Source organism: Scyliorhinus canicula, chromosome 1 (assembly GCF_902713615.1).
Source record: "Scyliorhinus canicula chromosome 1, sScyCan1.1, whole genome shotgun sequence".
Lineage (NCBI taxonomy): Eukaryota > Metazoa > Chordata > Chondrichthyes > Carcharhiniformes > Scyliorhinidae > Scyliorhinus > Scyliorhinus canicula.
Window position 1 is genome coordinate 27,352,242 of NC_052146.1, and position 21,561 is coordinate 27,373,802.

General features: G+C 47.1%; 1 protein-coding gene across 3 annotated transcripts in view; it reads left to right on the plus strand.

Moving 5' to 3' along the window:
- LOC119953068 (transcriptional regulator ATRX homolog) overlaps positions 1 to 21,561 on the plus strand; it is a 608,924-nt gene that overhangs the window by 83,015 nt on the left and 504,348 nt on the right. The window contains exon 3 of one of the 3 annotated variants that reach the window (XM_038776923.1): positions 13,346 to 13,396. The exons of the other annotated variants lie outside the window; for them this stretch is intronic. Coding sequence (XP_038632851.1) covers positions 13,346 to 13,396 — 51 coding nt within the window. The remainder of the gene's footprint in view (positions 1 to 13,345; positions 13,397 to 21,561) is intronic. 3 annotated transcript variants of the gene reach the window in all.

The following is a 21,561-nucleotide window of genomic DNA, read 5'->3' on the forward strand; positions in this document are numbered from 1 at the left end:
GCAGTATAATGTGGATTAATGTGAGTTATCCACTTCGGTAGCAAAAGAACGAAGGCAGATTATTATTTGAATGGGTGTAAATTGAAAGAGATGGATACTCAGCAAGACCTTGGTGTCCTTGTGCATCAGTCGCTGAAAGTAAACAGGCAGGTACAGTGAGCAGGAAAGAATGCAGTGGTATGTTGGCCTCCATAGAGAGAGAATTTGAGTATAGGAATAGGGATGTTTTACTGCAATTGTATTGGGTGTTGGTGAGGTCACACCTGGAGTATTGTGTGCAGTTTTGGCATCCTTATCTGAGGAAGAATGTTCTTGCTGTGGAGGGAGTGCAGTGAAGGTTCACCAGGCTTATTCCTGGGGTGGTGGTCAGAATTATATTCTTGGAGTTTAGAAGAGCGATAGGGGATTTCATAGAAACAGACAAAATTTGAACAGGATTAGACGGTAAATTCAGAAAGAATGTTCCCGATGGTGGTGGAGTCCAAGAATAAGGGTCACAGTTTGAGGATAAGGGGTAAACCTTTTAGGACTGAGGTGAAGAGAAATGTCTTCACACAGAGAGTGGTAAATCTGTGGCATTCACTCGCACAGAAAGTAGCTGAGACCAAAATGTTGTGTGATTTTAAGAAAGAATTAGATGTAGCTCTTGGGGCAAAAGGGATCAACGGATATGTGGGAGGGCAGGCGTGATCAGGGGATTGAATTTGATGATCAGTCATGACCATAATGAATGGTAGGGCAGACCCAAAGGGTTGAATTGCCTATTCCTGCTTCTATTTTCTATGTATGATAAAGTACTACCTGTCTTATTGGGAATAATAATGTAGCAGCCTCAGTCATTCTAAATGTGACTCAATAAATATTGCTCCTCTTGAAGAAATTAAACATGGAATCATCCCAGATATCAATTGCAGCCTTTTCCACCGTATTATGCGGGATTTTGTTTAAAAAATGCAGAGGCGGGGACTTAACGTTGGATCGCTGGTGCTCTACCATGTAATATGAACCCTGTATTTAAATTTGCCCCTACACACAGCTGGCATTCTTTAAGGGATAGTAATCTCTTGGACAATCCTGGCCCCTAAATGCATGCCCAGTCTTCAGTTCACTTGATGTCTGACCAAAGCCTAACCACATCCGCCCCATACCACGTGACAGTGTGTGGGGCAGTTTCGGCCACTCAATTGCTTCTAATGCTCTCAGCATACGTCCAGGCATTAGCACCAGCTACAGTTCCAGGCTGAGCAGTTTGCTTGGACCCTGAGAGTTAATGTTCCATGCCTGCATAACTATAGTGCTTTGTGTAGGGAGCACCACCCTCAGTGAATGAGCCATGCGCACTTGTAAAACAATCTCAAACTTGTCCAGTTGTGCAGTGGTCCTTAACACTTGCTTGGTTTACAGGTCTGTGTACACTGCAGGAGCAATCATTGGCATTCTCAGGAATTAGTGTTGCTTCCCCCCCCCCCCCCCCCCCCCCAAGTCCCCCCAGCATTAGTACCCTTGGCCAAGCACTACAACCTCAGATCTCCCTTCGAAGCTCAGGATGCCAGGTGCATGCCTTTGAATGACAGTTGTGAATCATCTCGTTAGCCGGCATGGTACTTAAACTTGATATGGGAGAATGATACTGGCATGTGACCACAGGGGCATTCCAAGGCACGAATGTGGTTAATCTAGGTACCCTTGTTCCAGAAAGTTCTCTGCACACTCAGTCTTTGCAAGTTGGATTGTTTGATCTTCATCTGAAGCACAAACAAAAGAGTAATGCCGAACAAAAAAAACACAAATTGAGAAAAGAAATAAGGACTTAGAAATTGGGATGCATTGCACCCATTTTTCAGATGCTACTCAAACAACTATGACACCAAAATGGTGGCCAGAAAACATGTCCATAGTTCCAGCAGGAAATGTGCTGACCACCATATTGAGTAAGGACAAACACGAAACACCTTTATCCACTCCTTTGTATGTTCAATTAAGGGCCTTAAATGCCTTCTTCCGTGCATCTCTTCCACACTGATTTGCCCTGGCAGAGTTAACTCCATCGCACCCTGCAATAAAGGAAAATAACCCTACAGAATGCTTGCAGAGTAAGTGCAAAGCTCCTTCTGACCTCATGTTAAAGGGCAGCACGGTAGCATAGTAGTTAGCACAAATGCTTCACAGCTCCAGGGTCCCAGGTTCGAATCCTGGCTTGGGTCACTGTCTGTGTGGAGTCTGCACGTTCTCCCTGTGTGTGCATGGGTTTCCTCCGGGTGCTTCGGTTTCCTCCCACAGTCCAAAGATGTGCAGGTTAGGTGAATTGGTCAGGCTAAATTTCCCTCAGGGTCCAAATTGCCCTTAGTGTTAGGTGGGGTTACTATGTTATGGGGATAGGGTGGAGGTATGGGCTTGGGTAGGGTGCTCTTTCCAAGAGCCGGTGCAGACTCGATGGGCCGAATGGCCTCCTTCTGCACTGTAAATTCTATGAAATAATTCTATGAAATACAGGACCTACTTGCATATCATGACCCCAGTATATTCCCATTATTGTTAATCCCAACCCCTGATAGTATTTCACCAGCTTCACCCTTCAGTTGTGGGAGCATCCTCAATTGTGACACCGACGCATGGTCTACACCTCAGACCTACCTATCCAAAGGCAATTTTTATTCCCGCGAATGATAATCTTTTATTATTGTCACAAGTATCCTTACATTAACACTGCAATGACGTTACTGTGAAAATCCCCTAGTCGTCACACTCCTGTGCCTGTTCGGGTACACAAAGGGAGAATTCAGAATGTCCAATTCACCGAACAAGCACGGCTTTCGGGACTTGTAGGAGGAAAACGGAGCACCCGGTGGAAACCCACTCGGCCAGGAGGAGAACGTGCAGACTCTGCACAGTGACCCAAGCTGCAATCGAACCTGGGACCCTATCTTCAGTTTTTTGCAGATGGGCCATTGAGCTGTGCCAAATCCATGACATTGTTGACTGAGTTTCAATATATTGGAAGTTTTGAACTGTAATATTCTGGGATAGTTTACATACTGTACACTCTCCAAAAAAGGACAGCTGCAAATATATAGAGTTTCTGAGAAGGTTCAAGAAGTACCAAAGTGTTAGATTCCTTTCGAAAAGATATGTTATAAATGAGGTTTGAATTAATTTGTAAAAAGCAGAGCCTAGTAACATTGCTAAGGGTCAACAGCTTACATTTAAAAAATTGTAAAATTTGTTATTAGCTTAAATCTTTGAACCCAGAAAAGGTAAAGTAAAAGTTAATCAAGCACGGTGAAGACGGAGATGACTGATGAAAGTAGACAGTCACAAATTGTGACCACTGACTTGTTAAGGATATTTCCATAGAAGGTTTAGAGCGAGATTCACCTAGAAAAATCCGTTCCGAACGCGTTAAGTGGGATGTTTCTCGGCAGTTGCAGCACCTAGGAACAACGCGCTATTTAACGGCACTTTAATGTTTTTTTGCCTCAGAGAGTTTCAGTCCACTGAGGCTGCGCATGAGTAATTTCCTGCTGGAAAACCCAGCAGGAAAGGCTACTTGCAGATCGGAGCGCCCTCATCTCCCCCATTTCAGGCCCCACTCTATTTTAGACATCCTTCGGGAGGCTTGGGAACTCCTCCTCACCCTCTCCACAAAGTAAGGCCCCCTCATGCACAATCCATGACAGTGCCAGCCTAGCACCTGGACATCATGACACTGGAAGCTTGGCAGTGCCACCCAGACAGTGGAAGGTTGGCACTGGAAGCTTGGCAGTGCCACCAGCACAATGGCAGGCTGGCATTGCCAAGTTGTCTGGGTGGCACTGTCAGTGTGCTAGGCTGGCAGTGCCAAGATGCCCAAGTATCAGAGGGAATGCCAGGAGCCACCTGCTCTGTCCCTGACTACCGGGGGTCTCTAATGACCTGGGAGATCCCTCACCAGGTGCCATTATGACTGGTCCACATTTGTGGAAACAAGCACTAAACGATTCCCTTGCAAGGTCTCCCAGACGCGGCTATTAGCTCCCCAGTGCCGGGAGAATCCTGCAAATACGTATTTAAATTAGCCCAATATGCTGATCTGGATCACACGCAGTGAGGGCGAGATCCAGATAGCGATTTTGTTAAATTTTGCACGACGATTCAAGCAACGCAAATCTCGCGAGAGATCTATCACAAGATTCAATCGCCTCTTCCCTCACCAAGTTGAGCGCGACAAGGCCGCTGAACCAAAATCATATTCTATCACATCAGTGGTCAAAAAAGTAGTTGCTACATCAGCCAATTTATTTAAAAAATGAGATTATGGACAAATAAGTGTAGAAATTTCTAGCTGATAAAGGACCAAGGTCCATTTGATTTTACCATTTTGACAGTTGCATGCTAATGTAATGTAGTTATTGACTAATGCTAGCCACCAGTCTCTATGAATTTGTCCACAATAGACCTAAATGAAGCGCAAGGAAAAAAACAGTGGTTTGCCAAAGCCATCTCCTCCCTCCAAGCTTTCTGCACTTAACATACAATGCTCAAAATGTTCATTTGTCATATCCAAATATATTACTTGCTGCTAAAATCTGTCTAACTTCCAATTGAATGAATCAGTGCTCACAACATCCAATGTCTTCCCAGTTAGCCTTGTATATATATTCATCACGTTCATTAATTTTTTTTGTTTTCTCAGATTTATTGTAAATTTATCTCTGTTAAGGGCAGGACATGTCCTTTGATTCCAGTATTCTGGAAAGGATATGGTAGTTTCTCATGGGCTATATTATCCAAACTGAATGTTTCAGTTCATATTTAGGAGGAATAGACCAGTGCTGGAAACTTACCAGGATCAAATTAGATGAAAATGTCTCGCCAGAATGTTGGAAGGCATACACCAGGACAGTCGCACATAAGGGTAGTTTCTGGAGAGTGTATGTAACTCAATCAGTAACTTAATCTGTATAGCATTCTGATTGTTACCTTACCACATGTCCATCAATGAACCATCATTCTAGTTAAGTCACCAGAAATTCTGTATCAATCATTGCAAAGACAAAGACTACAGAACACAACATGGTACCAAGAGTGTTGAAGATCTGAAGGTAACAGCAGAAAAGACGAAGTGAAACCGGCGAAGAACGAAAAAAAGGAAAAGAGAAGATTCTTCCACCGATCTGGTGAACTGTGACTATTGGCAACTCAACGCAGCAGGCGACATTGAAGTTCGAGATGGAAAGTTGAAAGGCACCCCACCAGCTTTTAGACTCGGGTAATGTAGATGAAAATTGGCACATTTTCAAACAGCTGTTTAAACGCTATGTCTCATCCCTTGGCCTGCAGGCACAGCCTGATGAAAGGTGAATTGTGTTACTGCTCACGGTAGCGGGTCCACAAGCAATTTAAATCTATGATACATTTACTTTTGAAAGTGAAAAGGAGAGCAAGAGATACGATGAGGTGATCAAATACTTCGATCGATATTGATCGCCGAAAAATAATGAAACATTTGAAAGATATATTTTTTGTACGCGTACCCATAAATCAGGCGAATCCTTCAACAGTTTTGTAACCCACTTGAGGCTGAAGGCAATTTCAATGATCTAATATCATCAATGATACCCGACCAAATAGTATTTGGCATATTGAATGATAAGCTCTGTGAAAGGTTGTTACTGAAGGAAGACCTGAAATTGGAAAACGCGATTAGGATTTATTATGTGAGTGAGTTGGCTACACAGCAAATTGGTACACTCACTTTGAAACATTTTGCCGCCAACATGGAAGAGGACGCCAGCGCCATCAAAACTGTGATGCAGGTCAATAAGAAACGTGGTCTCAGTGTGGGTGGCCACTTTAAGCGGCTGAAAGGAGTCGCCATCTTGTGCCAGAAATGTGGCAACCGCCCGCCATGGCCCATTGTAATTTCCAGCCTTTGGAAAAGTATGGTCCAAATGTGGCCGTGTATATCATTTTGCGAAACAATGTTTATCATGTCCTACAGTGGACCAAATGGGGTCCATCAATGCAGTTGATGAGATGGCCCTCGATGAATTATTTATTATCTAATTTCAACCAAGAACACGATTAGTCCGAATACAAACAAAGCAGAAGTTTTAATGACCAGTCAGAGCAACGGTGCCAGTCCAGCTGATATTGTTGAAAACAGATGGACAATTCCAGTGATGCTAAATGACACACTGATAAAATGTAAACTCGACACGAGAGCGAATGCAAACCTCCTCAGTCTGAGTGATTTGCACGGTTGGCGAGTGCCTCCAAAAGTCGTAACTGAACCAAGAATGCTAATCAACTACAGTGGGAAAGAGTTTGAGATGTTGGGGGAATGTGACCTTGAAGTATGGGTACACAACAGAAGACATGTTGTGCCATTTTCCATTGTAGATCTATCATAGTGTCTATCCTAGGGGCGGATGCGTGTGAGGCCCTGAACCTAGTGGAGTGGCTGTGTGTCCCAATCAGCAAGTCGACAAAAGGTTACAGCAATTCACAACTAGATACAGTGACGCAATTCTCTGATGAGATACAAGCAATAGTGAAAGTAGAGGAAGATCAACCAGCGACAGAGATGGAGGATCTGAAGGACACTGCAGAGTTCTGATTAGCGGTCTTCGAAAATAACATGATACGGGAACATGAGGGGCCCATTTTAAAGCACCTACAAGACGTTGCCATAAACTTTTCAGATCCCGGACAGCCAATGAGCTTCACTCTGGAGATCTAGTTCTAATCGAATGAGTACTTCACAAATGAGGTGCTTGTAAAAACATACCAGATGGAGTCGCGGCCTGATGGGGCAGGCTTCTTCGGTATTTACAATTACGGGGTGTACAGGCTGCCATTTCAACTGGAAGAATGAAAAGAAATGAAAACCATTAGACTGAAGCAGTTGCATGAGGGCTGGCCTACTCATAAAGCAGTCACGAAGACTGTACTGAATTACTCTTTTTCCAACTTCTTCGCTCCCCCTGAGGTTCCAAAGCATGGAGTGTTAGATGGAAATGCTGCTGCAAGACTTGCTGCTGATTTAAAAATAGGCCAATTCCTGCATGAAGACATATTTCAACGAGCAGTGTTACACTTCACGGAAGATGATGATGAGTACGATGATATTGATGATCAGTGCGGTGATATTGTCTCCAATGATGAGGACTATGAGGACATCCATGAAGAATATCAATGTGATGAAGAAAATGAAGGCTTGGATGGTGAGTCAGCGGAGGACGATGATGATGCGGCAGCAAGATTGTTTCGAGGGAGTGATGAGGTGAAAGCAGAAGACACTGTGGTGATAACCACTGTAGATATGCATACTTGCAGTAGGGGGATGTATGGCTGTACCTGTAATACAGGTTCCTCTGGTAAGCCCCTGCCGGCTAGCTCCGCCCACAGGGAGCTTGTGTATAAATATGCGTGTGAGTCACTCAGACCTTAGTCTACAGTTGCAGCCGGAGGTATAGCATCACACAGCAATAAAGTCTCGATTCTACATGTCGCTCGTCTTTGAGTGCAATTGTTAGCGCCACAATGTATTGCTGTGTGATTTTCCGTACACCATGGACATCAGGATCAAGCCTGACCGTCTGCAGCTGGATCCGCAGTCGCCTCACGCCAGGAAAGACTTTGTTCACTGGCTTGCAGTCTTCGAGGCCTACATCTCTTCAGCGGACCCTCCCCCGACGGAGGCTCAAAAAAAACAACTCCTGTACTCAAGACGTAGCTCCAGTGTCTTTCCGCTAATTCGAGATGCGACTGACTACACCAGAGCTATGGAACTGCTCAAGGAGAACTATGCACAGTCGACGAACACCCTGTTTGCGAGACATCTACTCTCTACTCGCGTCCAGCAGCCGGGTGAGTCAATTGAGGACTTCTGGAGGGCCCTTATACCTCTGGTACGAGACTGCGAATGCCGGGCCCTCACAGCCACGGACCCCATCCGGCAACGACTGCTGGAAGGGGCCGCCCTCGACCTCGTGGCCACAAAGTCTCTGGCGCTTTCCATGACGGCCGCCTCCCGTAGTGCGCAATCTTACTCCGCTAGCCACTCGCCCCATCCGTCCTACCCCTCGTAGACCCTGCAAACCGCCCCCCAGGCCCACCCGTCCTACCCCTCATGGACCCCGCAACCGCCCCCCCCCCAGCAGCCGCCCCCGCGCACTTCGCCTGCGCTGCTCACCGCACTGCGCTCCCTGGGGGTCTCCGCTGTTACTTCTGCGGTCAGCAGAAGCACCCCCGCCAACGCTGCCCGGCCCACACTGCGACCTGCAAAGCTTGTGGCAAGAAAGGCCACTTTGCAGCGGTGTGTCAGTCCTGGACGGTTGCCGCTATCGCGCCCCCGTTCCCCCCCTCGCCTCAACCGATCGCACAATGGGCCCTGCCGTCCGCTTCCCCCGACCCCACGTGCGATCAGTGGGCGCCGCCATCCTTCGCCACCCCGCCACGTGCGCTCCATGGGCGCCGTCATCTTCATCCCCCACCGCCATGTGCGTTCGATGGGCGCCGCCATCTTGTCCTGACCCCACAACGTGCGCTCCATGGGCGCCGCCATTTTGTCCACCGCCATCTTCTCCCACACAGGTACTCCAGACGCCGCCATTTTGTCCTCCCGGGACGGGGCCACGGGACACGGGTCGCTACCGCTCCTCGTCGGACTCATCTGACTCGACTGCCGATCGCCCGCTACTCGCCTCCATTACGCTCGACCAGTCGCGTCCTCGCAACCTGGCACCCTCTTCCACAATGGTGCTGGTCAACGGCCACGTGACCTCCTGCCTCATCGACTCCGGAAGCACCGAGAGCTTCGTAAGGCGCTATTCCCTTGTGGTCCATCCCGCCAACCGGCAGGTCTCTCTCGTCTCCGGTTCCCACTCTGCCCGATCCGGGGTTTCTGCCTGATTAAACTTACTGTACAGGGCATGGAATTCGACCGTTTCTGTCTGTATATTCTCCCCAACCTCTGCGCGTCACTCTTACTAGGCCTGGACTTCCAGTGCAATCCCCAGAGCCTCACCCTCAAATTCGGCGGACCCTACCTCCCCTCACCGTTTGCGGCCTCACGACCCTCAAGGTCAAGCCTCCCTCACTCTTTGCCAATCTAACCGCAGATTGCAAGCCCGTCGCCACCAGGAGCAGATGGTACAGCACCCAGGACAAGGCCTTTATCAGGTCCGAAGTCCAGCGGCTGCTTCAGGAGGTTATCATCGAGGCCAGCAACAGTCCTTGGAGAGCCCAGGTGGTAGTGGTTAAGACCGGGGAGAAACACAGGATGGTCGTGGACTACAGCCAGACCATCAACCGGTACACGCAGCTCGACGTGTACCCCCTCCCCCGCATTTCTGATATTGTCAATCAGATTGCACAGTACCGGGTCTTCTCTACTATTGACCTGAAATCCGCCTACCACCAGCTCCCCATCCGTAAATCGGACCGTCACCACACTGCCTTCGAGGCAGACGGTCGTCTGTACCAATTTCTTAGGGTTCCCTTCGGCGTCAAGAATGGAGTCTCGGTATTTCAACGAGAGATGGACCGAATGGTTGACCGGTACGGACTGTAGGCCACCTTCCCGTACCTCGACAATGTCACCATCTGCGGCCATGACCAGCAGGACCATGACGCCAACCTTTCTAAATTCCTCCACACCGCATCTCTCCTTAATCTCACGTACAACAAGGAGAAGTGCGTGTTCCGCACAGACCGCTTAGCCATCCTCGGCTACGTAGTCAAAAACGGACTACTGGGGCCCGTCCCCGACCGCATGCGCCCCCTCATGGAGCATCCACTCCCCCACTGCCCCAAGGCCCTCAAACGCTGCCAGGGGTTCTTTTCTTATTACACCCAGTGGGTCCCACAATACGCGGACAAGGCCTGCCCACTTATCCAGTCCACACATTTTCCCCTCACGGCCGTGGCACAACAGGCCTTCACCCGCATTCGACCTGACATAGCCAAGGCCGGGATGCATGCAGTAGATGAGACACTGTCTTTTCAAGTAGAAAGCGATGCTTCAGATGTATGGCTGTACCTGTAATACAGGTTCCTCCAGTAAGCCCCTGCCGGCTAGCTCCTCCCACAGGGAGCTTGTGCATAAATATGCGTGGGTGTCACTCAGACCCTAGTCTACAAGACCAGGATGAGCCATTGCTTGGTTCATTAGAACCAGAGGAACACATGTATTGTGATTTTGAATGAGGAGGAGCCATCACTCAGGGCTCAAACACGCGAGGAAGGGACAGCACCAAACATTATAGATGTGGCTCCAACCCAGACACCAGAGTATGAGGCTCTGCAACCACCCATTAAAGGCACAAGCTTGGTCGTGATCACACTGCCCTTCGGAAGCACACTGGCATGAGAAGTCCCAACTGATGATCAGCACATGTCTGCTCCTTTGGTGCTGACCAGTAGCAAGACAGGGGTTGCCAAACCCAAAAGTAAAAAAAACACTCACAAAATGATAACCAAAGCAAAAAAGGGCAAGAGAAGGAGAGTAGGTGATGCAGTGAATCCCACTGTTGACAGCAAGAGAGAAGAGGCTAATGTTCTGTCTGGCAAGCCAGAGCCAGAGAATACTCAATGATGCAACAGCAGCAAAGAGTGTCGTGTGAGGACACAAAAAGGAAAAATCTGGTGATGCAGGTGTGGCCTTCAAGGATGCATGCCTTCTTATCTAAAAATAGCATTGCTTCAAAAGTATAAGAAGCAAGAAATCGGCAAGGAAAGCAGTCTTCAAAAATACTGACCAGAGCCCAGACAACCAGCGGGGTGAACCAGTGAGGGAGGCACAATGAGCTGTGCACAAGGGACACACACATAGCAGGTATATCATGCCCATGGACGCAATAGTTAAATCTGTTTATGCATAAGCCACATGTGTAAGGTAAAGATATTAATTGTGTTTGTAGATAAAGATTAACATCTCTGAAGGAAGGGGATATGATGATACGCCTGTGAATAATATTGTATACATTCAGCAATATGACCTTCCACCAGCAAGTTGTGTTAGATATCAGTCATATGACATCTGACTCTCGCCAGAAAGTTGGAAGGCCTCCACCAGGACAGTCACACATAAGGGTAGATCCAGGAGAGTCTATGCAACTCAAAACAGTAACTTAGCCTGTATAGCATTCTGGTTGTTACCTTGCCACGTGTACATCAATAAATCAGCATTCTGTATGAATCATTGCAAAGACAAGAACAATTTGAAGGATAAAAATTAATAACAGGCAGACATGCTGATTTAGGAAGGTTTTCACTTATCAAGGATCAAGGACCAGAAGTTAGAAGTCAAGAGCTACAGCATTGTATGCATAATGACCGAAGGACCAAGGGGTACAGGTATCATAACTTGAATACTCTGATGGATTGTTGAGCTGCTTAGACAGCAAATAGTCTTGGGGTAAGGGAGATGACACTCAATTCCACTACAATCCCCTTTCAAAATGTACAGACCATGCTCCACAGGATTCCAACTTTTTAATTCCAAACTACCAACCCTTTCTGCTCCATAGTTTCTTAATGAGGACACTCACGTCATCCCTTGATTTTTGTCCTTCTGCCCTTGTTGGCATCCTTCTCACACATGCTGCTTGCTTTCCTGTTTCTTTCAGTATCCTATTTTCCCTTGAGATAGCATCAGATTTTATAACCTGCTGCAAAGGTTTCTAGTTCCTACCTGACCTGTGTATTTGTGGAATCTTCTATTTTTATTGCAATTCCTACATCAACTTTCTGTCCACCTAACTCATTTATCAGCCATTTAGGCCTGCCCTTGTAAGGGTTCATATTTGGGAGAAATAGTCCGTAAGCAGATATGTTCTGAGATACTGGGCTGTTCTGGCTATCTTTTTCTATGAGTGAATTGAATATACCACTGTGCCCTGCCACCAGCATATCTGTATGACAGGCTGGATTCACACATACATTTTCATAATTGGTCTGGATCAAAAATGCAACATCAAGGCGGGTGGAAGTCTTATACTATCTCTCTTCTTGCAGTACATTGGGGCAGTAAGAATATTAAAGCTCTCAAGTTTAACCTGCCTTATAACATTACTATCAGTGAAGAAAGACCAAAGTGTCCTTGGCACTTGTGGAACTCTGTAGTTGCTAATCTTGCAATATATAGGAGACTCAGATAAAAATATGCTCCTAAACCTGAATTTTCCAGCTGTTCTCGCCAAAGGGATCTTCCAGTCCAGCCAACAGCGAACCACCGCCATGGGTTTCCTTGCAGTGGTGGGGTTGAGGCGGGGGGTTGGATGCATAGAATGGGAACCTCTGTTGAAAGTGACAGGATCAGTAGGTCCCACCGCAGGCCAATAGCGGGCTTTCTCCGCCATAGCGAGACACGCCATAGGGATGGCATAGAAAATACCATCCCATGCTATTTCCCTGAAAAACTTTCAAAATGTTCCAACAAATGAGGGCTGTAGGCCTTAAAACATAGCTTTCAGTTCATTAATTCCCTTAAAGACTGGTCTTTACCCCAGAATCCTAGTCCTTATCATTGTTCGCCTCATCATTTTCATTAAGAAGGATCAAATAGATAGCCTTCTGCTTCTGTGCCAAAGTGTTGTCAGGATACTAAGGAGATGGAAAGAGCACTACTACTCATTCTAACTCCATGTAAAATTAAACTAATTGTAGTTTTTCCAGATCCAACTGTGGCAGGATGGAAAATTTGACAGACCAGCTGAAGGTCTGTTGACTGTAATAGGACCAGAAAATCTCAGGGTAAATTACTATAACCACTTTGGTGATGGTTAGTTTGTAGAGAGCAGCTCTGGCAGTAATGTAGGAATAACACTTTCCTGAGGAAGCCAAAAGCAAGCATTAGGCCCCAGTATATATAAGGGACCTAATCCTGCTCCAGGCTGATGTTAACATGAATACCTGAATAATTGTCCTGACTAACTTTAGGTTGTGCATCTTTTGGCATCCTTGAAGCAGAGAATTTTATTTCCTCAAAGTGGGCCTTGTTATGCTTATCCTAATTCTATAAAATGGAGTCATTGATGTCCAATTTCTACGTCATTAATTCACTGGATATTGTAATAAGGTTCCTTTAATTGAGATAACCTGTGCAGAAGGTAAAGCAGAAATGAGCAGCATGAGCTAATTTTGCCAAATGCCCCAAAACCACTTTAGCGCCACCTGTTACTTGCATTCTGTGCATAATGGCCCTACTGTCTATTGCAATTACATTCTCATTTAAGTCTTTTCAAGTGTGTAGTTGCATGTTAAATAAGAGTTAGATATTTGTAATTGTAAGACTTGAAATGAGCCAAGAAAAGTTATCACTTTAACTGTTGACTGCAGTTAGCTCTTAAATGACTTTCAGATGGAGAAAAAGCAGAATTGGCTCACTTTGGATCCTCTCACATCGTGTCAGGTATATTTTGCATATAATATGTAAGTGCTTTTTTGTATTTATTTTCCTTTCAGATGACTTCAAATTAAAAATTCTAATTTTCTGAAGTGCCTAAAGTTGCACAGAGCCTCATTATAGGCAGGCACAGGTCAGATAACCAGGCTCTTGATCTCATGCACTCAATTTATACCTTGACAATCTTTCAATGAATATACACAAAGTAGAACTGTGCAGAAATATGAGTCTCGCCTTAAAGAGTCATAGAATGAGATACATAAATGGAGCCCATTTGGCCCATTATGCCGATCCTGGTTTTTTGAAAGATCCATCCAGTTATTTCCATTCATCAGCCCTTTCTGCATAGCTATGCAAATTTTCCGCTTATCTAATTCTCCTTTGAAAGTGATTATAAGATAAGTTTGCAACATGCTTTCAGACGATAGATTTCCAATCAGAAAAATTTGCTAAATAAAAAATATTCTCATTATCTCACCTCTGTTCTTCTGTCAAATGCCTGAAATTTTTTTAAAAAATAATCTTTATTGTCACAAATAGACTTACTTTATCACTGCAATGAAGTTACTGTGAAAAGCCAGTCCTTTGTTTCTGACGCTTCTACCACTGGGAACATTTTTTCTGTATTTATTCTCTCAAAATCTTTCATGATTTTGAATATCTCATCTTTGAATCAGCTTTTTGGAGTACCTCTCCAGCTTCTCAAGTCTGTCCATGTCTGAAGTCTTGCACCATGCCACCATTCTAGTAAACCTCCTCGCCATCATCTCCAAGGCATTGACATTCTTCCTAAAAAAAGTGATCAGAATTGGAATCCATACTCCAGCATGACTACCTTGCTTTTTTACTAAAAAGCTGCAAAACTCAATCATACGACCATATTTTTACCACTGGAGGGGCTATTTTTAGTATAAAATATTCATGCAAGATGCTCACAGTTCTGGGCAGGCAGCACCACATGCCACTTTTGGTAGGTTGTACGTTTGGGAAAAGAGTACATGCACTGGAACTATGCAAATAGTCAGCATGGAACACTGATTTGACTCCAACAGTGATGTCACCACTCCAGCCATTGCCCTGTCTTAACCTCATATAACTGAGCATGCAGATGGACCCCCCTGACTCTGAATAGCATTATTTAAAATGATCATCAACTACCCTCAGGGTAGTTATTGAATGATTTCTGTTGCTTGTTACTACATTAGTAAAAGTGCTTGGAAGTTTGTACTGCTACTAAGTAAGTGGTATGTCGGGGGAATGTATGTAGAGGCACATTGTGAAGAAAATTGGTTCTCACTTCAACAGTTCCGCTCAGGCTACTTGCTCCCAGTCATGGGTGCTGTACGTTAAGCTCCGATGGTAACTCTATAATTAGAACGCAGAAGCAAGTCTCGACTTTTTCACCTCCAAGTTCATTGTGTTCAGTAATCACTTCTCCAACACAAAACGCTGCCTCATGGATCCCCTTTATATATTGGTGCAGTCCATTAAAAAGTGCAATTTATTAAATAATTAAAGCTTCAATTCTCACTTAAATACTGGGGAACATTAACTCTTTAACAGATTCCCCTCTGAAAAAAAAATCATCTTTAATTTTGATGTAAATTACAATATTCTTTAACACAAATATATGTTTTTTTTCTACAACAAATGCAGCCTATCCCCTTTTTTCCACTCATGTCTCTTCATTATAGAAAATACACTATTTAATAGATTTGAATACCTTCTTTGAGCTGCCCCTTTTCAGCCAGCAGTCGGATAATTGGTAACTGTTATCAACCCACTTGATCTTGTGAATCTCCCTGTTCTCTCGCATCTGTTTTAGGCTCACTATGTCAATCCGTAGTCTCTTTTTATTTACAGAGAGGACATTCCCCCAAAGAGACTTATTGTCTATGCGACACTCAATTGGTACTGTTCAGAATACTCTGTTCCATTTAAAATTTCAGTCAGGATCCTGGAAAGAAAATGCCATATATCCTGCCTCTACTAGGGCAAATGTCTCCGTTGTGTAATGTTCTTCCCTGTTTATTCCCTTATTTCCCCTTTCTTTTATTTTTACTGTGGCATTTTTCATGCATGGATGATTTGCGAACATGTGTCTTTTAGGCAGCCTGTGCCTGTAATTCAGACAGAAGGAGCCAGAAGGCTGTGTTGTTTAGACAGGCTGTGCTCTGCCCAGTAACAGGTGGTGTTTGGATCTGATCCCACTGGAATATTTTTAAGTCACAAGATTCCAGTCTGGTTTCACTTTTTGATTCTGCAGCCTGGATGGAGGGTTCCAATTAACTATCTCCCAAAAGATCCAGCTACTCTCTTCAGAAGGTTACTGTGAGGGCCGGCTCTCTCTCCAGCAAGATTAAGTGCCATTCTCTTGAGACTGTAGAGGCTTGAAGTCAAACCACATGCTGATGGTTTGATGTGAAATGAAGTGCCCATGCAGAGAGAATACAGGCCTAGATGTGAACCTTGAACTGAAGGCCCAGTTTGGTAAGAAATAAAGTGTCTCTCTAGAAAGCCTGATGCCAGTGAGTACTAAATTTTATAACCTGAATAAATAACTCTGCAACAAAGACATTACCAGCTGTAAACCAAGGCCTTTGTTCAACCAGCGTGCTGAGAGGAAAGTGTGCACCATTTGAAGAAAAAACTCATATTTAACCTTGATCCTTATTTATGTTACCCCTTCCCCTCTCTATTTGTCTGTCTTATGTGTGTGGGTAGAAGGTAGGAAGGTTAAAGGGGGTAGTAGGTTAACTTGTTGGTATCTCATTGTAGTGACTTATAAATAAACAGGAATTGTGTTTCAACTTACAATCCTGGTAACTGTAATTATTGGGCAGCTAAGGACTTTGGAACAAGTGGGGCTGGAATTCACTGCGCATTGCCCAGGGTGTCATAACATAATTTGGGAGCTCGTCCGGATTTTTAGAAAGGTAAACAACAAAGTTTGGGTCACAGTGTAAATTAAAAGAGACTCCAGGTTTGTAGTGATATAACAGGTTGGCTCTGGAAGCTGATGATAATTTTTTTTAAGGTGGATGACATTTCTCTGGTTTATGGAAAGAACTTCGCAAAGACAAACTAATCGAATTGGTGGGTGCATTAGAAGTAGAAGTACTGGCTGATGCTAAGAAGCTGGAGACAATTGAAGCGATTGCGAAACATTTAAATTTGAGAGAAGTGCTCGGAACACAGGCGAGTCTATGAAATAGTGTAGCATTAGGGATATTTTCTGATGGGGATGTTGAGCTGGGGAGAGTTCAGTTCCAGTTAGAGCATGATAGGGAATTAAAAATTATAGAAATGGTGATGCATCAAAAGGAAATAGAACTGAAGCAAAAAGTAAGAGAAAAAGAAATGAAACTGAGGCACAAGGAAAAAGAAGGAGAAATGGAAATGGAAGTGATGAAGCTGAAAGAGACAGATGAAAAAGACAGACACAGGAAAAAGAGAAGAAAAAGCAAAAGAGAGAGACTTCCAGCTTAAGACACTGGAAATGAGTGTGAAGCTGCCAGAAAGTAGAGGGGAGCTTAATCCGAGAGTGCAACTCAGTGGCGATATATTAAATTTATGCAGACCCTCCCTAAATTCAATGAAAAGGAGGTAGAAACCTTTTTTGGGCTTTTGAGAAAATAGCAAACCAAATGCAGCGGCCAAGAACAAAGTGGTCATAGATACATAGAAGATAGGAGCAGGAGGAGACTTGTTGGCCCTTCGAGCCTGCTGGAAAAAAAATTGGAAAATCGCTTATTGTCACGAGTAGGCTTCAATGAAGTTACTGTGAAAAACCCCTAGTCGCCACATTCCAGCGCCTGTTCGGGGAGGCTGGTACGGGAATTGAACTGTGCTGCTGGCCTGCCTTGGTCTGCTTTAAAAGCCAGCGATTTAGCCCAGTGTGCTAAACCAGCCCCACCAGTGCTAAACCAGCCCCATCCGCCATTCATCACCATGGCTGATCATCCAACTCAATAGCCTAATCCTGCTTTGTCCCCAGAGCCTTTGATCCCATTCTCCCCAAGTGCTATATCCAGCCGCCTCTTGAATATATTCAAAGTTTCAGCATCAACTACTTCCTGTGGTAATGAATTCCACAGGCTCACCACTCTTTGTGTGAAAAAATGTCTCCTTATCTCTGTCAGAAATGGTTTACCCTGAATCCTCAGGCTGTGATCCCTGGTTCTGGACACACCCATCATTGGTAACATCTTCCCTGCATCTACTCTACCCTGTCTAGTCCTGTTAGAATTTTATAAGTCTCTATGAGATCCCCCCTCATTCTTCTGAACTCCAGCAAGAACAATCCCAACCAAGTCAATCTCTCCTCATATGACAGTCCCACCATCTCTGGAATCAGTCTGTCAAACCTTCACTGCACTCATAGAACATAGAACATACAGTGCAGAAGGAGGCCATTCGGCCCATCGAGTCTGCATCGACCTACTTAAGCCATCACTTCCACAGTATCTCTGTAACCCAATAACCTCTCCTAACCTTTTTGGTTATATCATGGGCTGGTTTAGCACAGTGGTCTAAACAGCTTGCTTGTAATGTAGAACAATGCCAGCAGTGCGGGTTCAATTCCCGTACTGGCCTCCCCAAACAAGTGCCGGAATGTGGCGACTAGGGGCTTTTCACAGTAACTTCATTGAAGCCTACTTGTGACAATAAGCGATTATTATTGGGGGAGCACGGTAGCACAAGTGGATAGCACTGTGGCTTCACAGCGCCAGGGTCCCAAGTTTGATTTCCCGCTGGGTCACTGTGCGGAGTCTGCACGTTCTCCCCGTGTCTGCGTGTGTTTCCTCTGGGTGCTCCGGTTTCTTCCCACAGTCCAAAGACGTGCAGGTTAGGTGAATTGGCCATGATAAAATTGCCCTTAGTGACCAAATAAATGTTAGTAGGGGCTATTGGGTTACAGGGATAGGGTGGAAGTGAGGGCTTATGTGAGTCGGTGCAGACTCGATGGGCCGAATGGCCTCCTTCTGCACTGTATGTTCGATGTTCTATGTACTAAGGGCTATTTATCATGGCCAATCCACCTAACCTGCGCTTCTTTGGGCTGTGGGAGGAAACCGGACCACCGGGAGGAAACCCACACAGACAAGGGGAGAACGTGCAGACTCTGCTTAGACAGTGACCCAGCAGAGAATCAAACCTGGGACACTGGTGCTGTGAAGCCACAGTGCTATCCACTTGTGCTACCGTGCTGCCCCAATAATAATCGCTTATTGTCACAAGTAAGCTTCAATGAAGTTACTGTGAGTAACTCTACTAGTGTTGATCTCCCTCAGTTGGTGGTGGGGGGGGGGGAGAGAGGGAGAAGTGGGGAGGGAGAAGGAGAAGTGGGGGGGAGAGAGAGGGAGAAGTGGGGGGGGAGAAGGAGACGTGGGGGGGAGAGCGAGTGGTGAGGGGGGTGAGAGAGGGAGAAGTGGGAGGGGGGCAGAGGGAGAAGTGGGGGGGAGAAGGAAAGTGGGGGGGGGAGAGCGAGTGGTGGGGGGAGAGAGAGAAAAGTGGGAGGGTGAGAGGGAGAAGTGGGGGGGAGAGAGAGAAGTGGGGGGAGAAGGAGATGTGGGAGGGGGAGAAGTGGGGGGAGAGGGAGAAGTGGGAGGGGGGAGAGGGAGAAGTGGGGGGGAGAGAGCGAGTGGTGGGGGGGGAGAGGGAGTGAGTGGAGTGGGTCGTCCTCCCCCGGATGCAACATGTCAGCCGCCCTGCCATGGCAGGATGGTCACGAGGACACTGCCGCTGGTTGCCCCACAGCCCACGAATGCACCGGTGAGGAGGACGTGTTGTGAACTGCCCGTTGGACGTAGAAAGTGACCAGGGGTTATGCTGGTCGCGTGTCAGCAGCGCGACCAGGCCACCGGAACACACAGGTATCCCGTGGCAGGCAGCTGCCGAGGTGTCGACTAACCTCCGTCTAACATGTCGTTTCTCTGCCCCCCACCACCCTTCTGTAGGTGACCAGAATATATTCTAACCGAACAGCTATGTTCAGCGTAGTGGTTGGGGCCGCAGCACTGCAGTTGGACATCCAGCAGTGTCCACAGCCAAATCCCACAGTGGATGAAGGGGCAGCTGCAGCAGCAGAGGGAATGGCCGCGGAGTGGCCCGTCGTCGAGCAGCATGGGGGGGGGGGGGGGGGGTGGAGGAGGAGACATTGATGGTGGAGTCAGGGCGCCAGAGGCGACGAGCGAGGCCTAGGGTGTACCGTGGCCGCATCTCTTTCCAGACAATGCCGGACATCACCTGCAGGAGGAGACTCCGGTTGAGCAGAGAGACGGTCACACATATCTGTCATCTCGTGGTGCACCTCGCCCCACGTGGAGCATGAGGAGGACACGCGATCCCGGTTGCCGTCAAGGTGACGGTGGCATTTAACTTTTATGCGACCGGCCCCTTCCAGTCTCCGAGCGGGGACCTATCCGGGATGTCGCAGTCATCGGTGCACAGGTGCATCCGGGATGTGACCGACGCCCTCTATGCCATCCCCGACCGCTACATCACCTTTCCCAAGGCCCGAGCAAATCAAGAAGCACAAGCCCGTGGATTTGCCAACGTGGCCGGGATACCGATGGTCCAGGGGGTCATTGATTGTGTTCACGTCCCCATGCGCCCGCCTGCAGGCAACAGGGAAGTGTTCACAAGGAGGAGGAGGACATACTCCATGAATATCCAGGTGGTATGCGACCCCCTCATGAAGATCATGCAAGTGTGCGCAAGGTTCCCTGGCAGTGTGCATGATGCATATATTCTTGTGCAGTCATTCATCCCTGCTATGCTTGAGGGACGGCCCCCCTGGCTGAGGGGTTGGTTGCTGGGCGACATGGGTTATCCACTGAGGTCTTGGCTGATGACGCCTATACGGAGGCCTCAGACCAACGCGGAGACCCTTTACAATGAGGCCCATGCAGCAACCAGGGGTGTGGTGGAGCGCTGCTTCGGTCTGCTGAAAATGCGATTCAGGTGCCTGGACCGCTCCGGAGGGGCCCTGCAGTACCAGCCTGAGAGGGTCGCTCACATTGTCGTGGTCTGCTGTGCGCTGCACAACATCGCGATGCAGAGGGGAGATGCCCTGGTGGAGGAGTCGGAGGGAGAAGCCACTGGCAGTGGTGCCAACACAGAGGCGGTGGAGGAGGAGGTGGAGGAGGTTGGTGGTGCGTCGGGCGCAGAACGCAGACACGACCCGGGTGCTGGTAATGTCCAGGAGGCTGCACGACGGCACCGGCGAGGACAGTGGGCACGCGACGCCTTGGCGGCAGCAAGATTCACGCGCGACGGCACCGCTGAACACTACCACTACCACCTGCATCACCAGTCGTGCAGACGGTCAGCACACAACTGCCACCCCCCAACCCCCCCCCCCCCCCGGCACCTCTGCTCTGCGTACACTGCTCCACTTCGAGATCACCCTTACCACTGCGGCAAAACAGTATGGCACGACATTGATGGCTATGTCAGCGGGTGTGATCAGTGCCATGTTTAATGATAGCCATGATGTGGAGATGCCGGCGTTGGACTGGGGTGAGCACAGTAAGAAGTCTTACAACACCAGGTTAAAGTCCAACAGGTTTGTTTCAAACACGAGCTTTCGGAGCACGGCTCCTTCTTCAGGTGCTCCGAAAGCTCGTGTTTGAAACAAACCTGTTGGACTTTAACCTGGTGTTGTAAGACTTCTTACTATGTTTAATGATGACAGCCCGCTCTGCGATGAGCTGTGAGCTCAGGATTGTTAGACAAAGTCTAACTCATGGCAATAGCTGAACCATCCATCTCGGTGGTCGCTGAGTTCGTCAGGGACACTCCATCCCGTGCCCACGTGGGGTAGCTGTGGGAGCGGGTGGGGGGGAAGGGACTGCACACCCAGCACCGAAGTTTCACCGCTCGTCAACCCCAGCGACATCACGATCCCCGTGGCAACGGAAAAATCACACAGTCTCACAAATTAGGTGCAACAGTGAGTGTAATGGTGAATATTATGTACAGATGCCCTAGCCCCTACAACTAAACTGTGCCCTTCACCCGTGCCAACTTACTCTGTGTCCCTCTTCATTGCCTTACGGACCCTACCACTATGTCTAAGTGAATCCCCAGATGATACAGCAGGAGTGGAGGCGGGCTGCTGAGAATCACCCCCTGCGACATGTCTCCCCGTCGGCACTCGTTTCCTG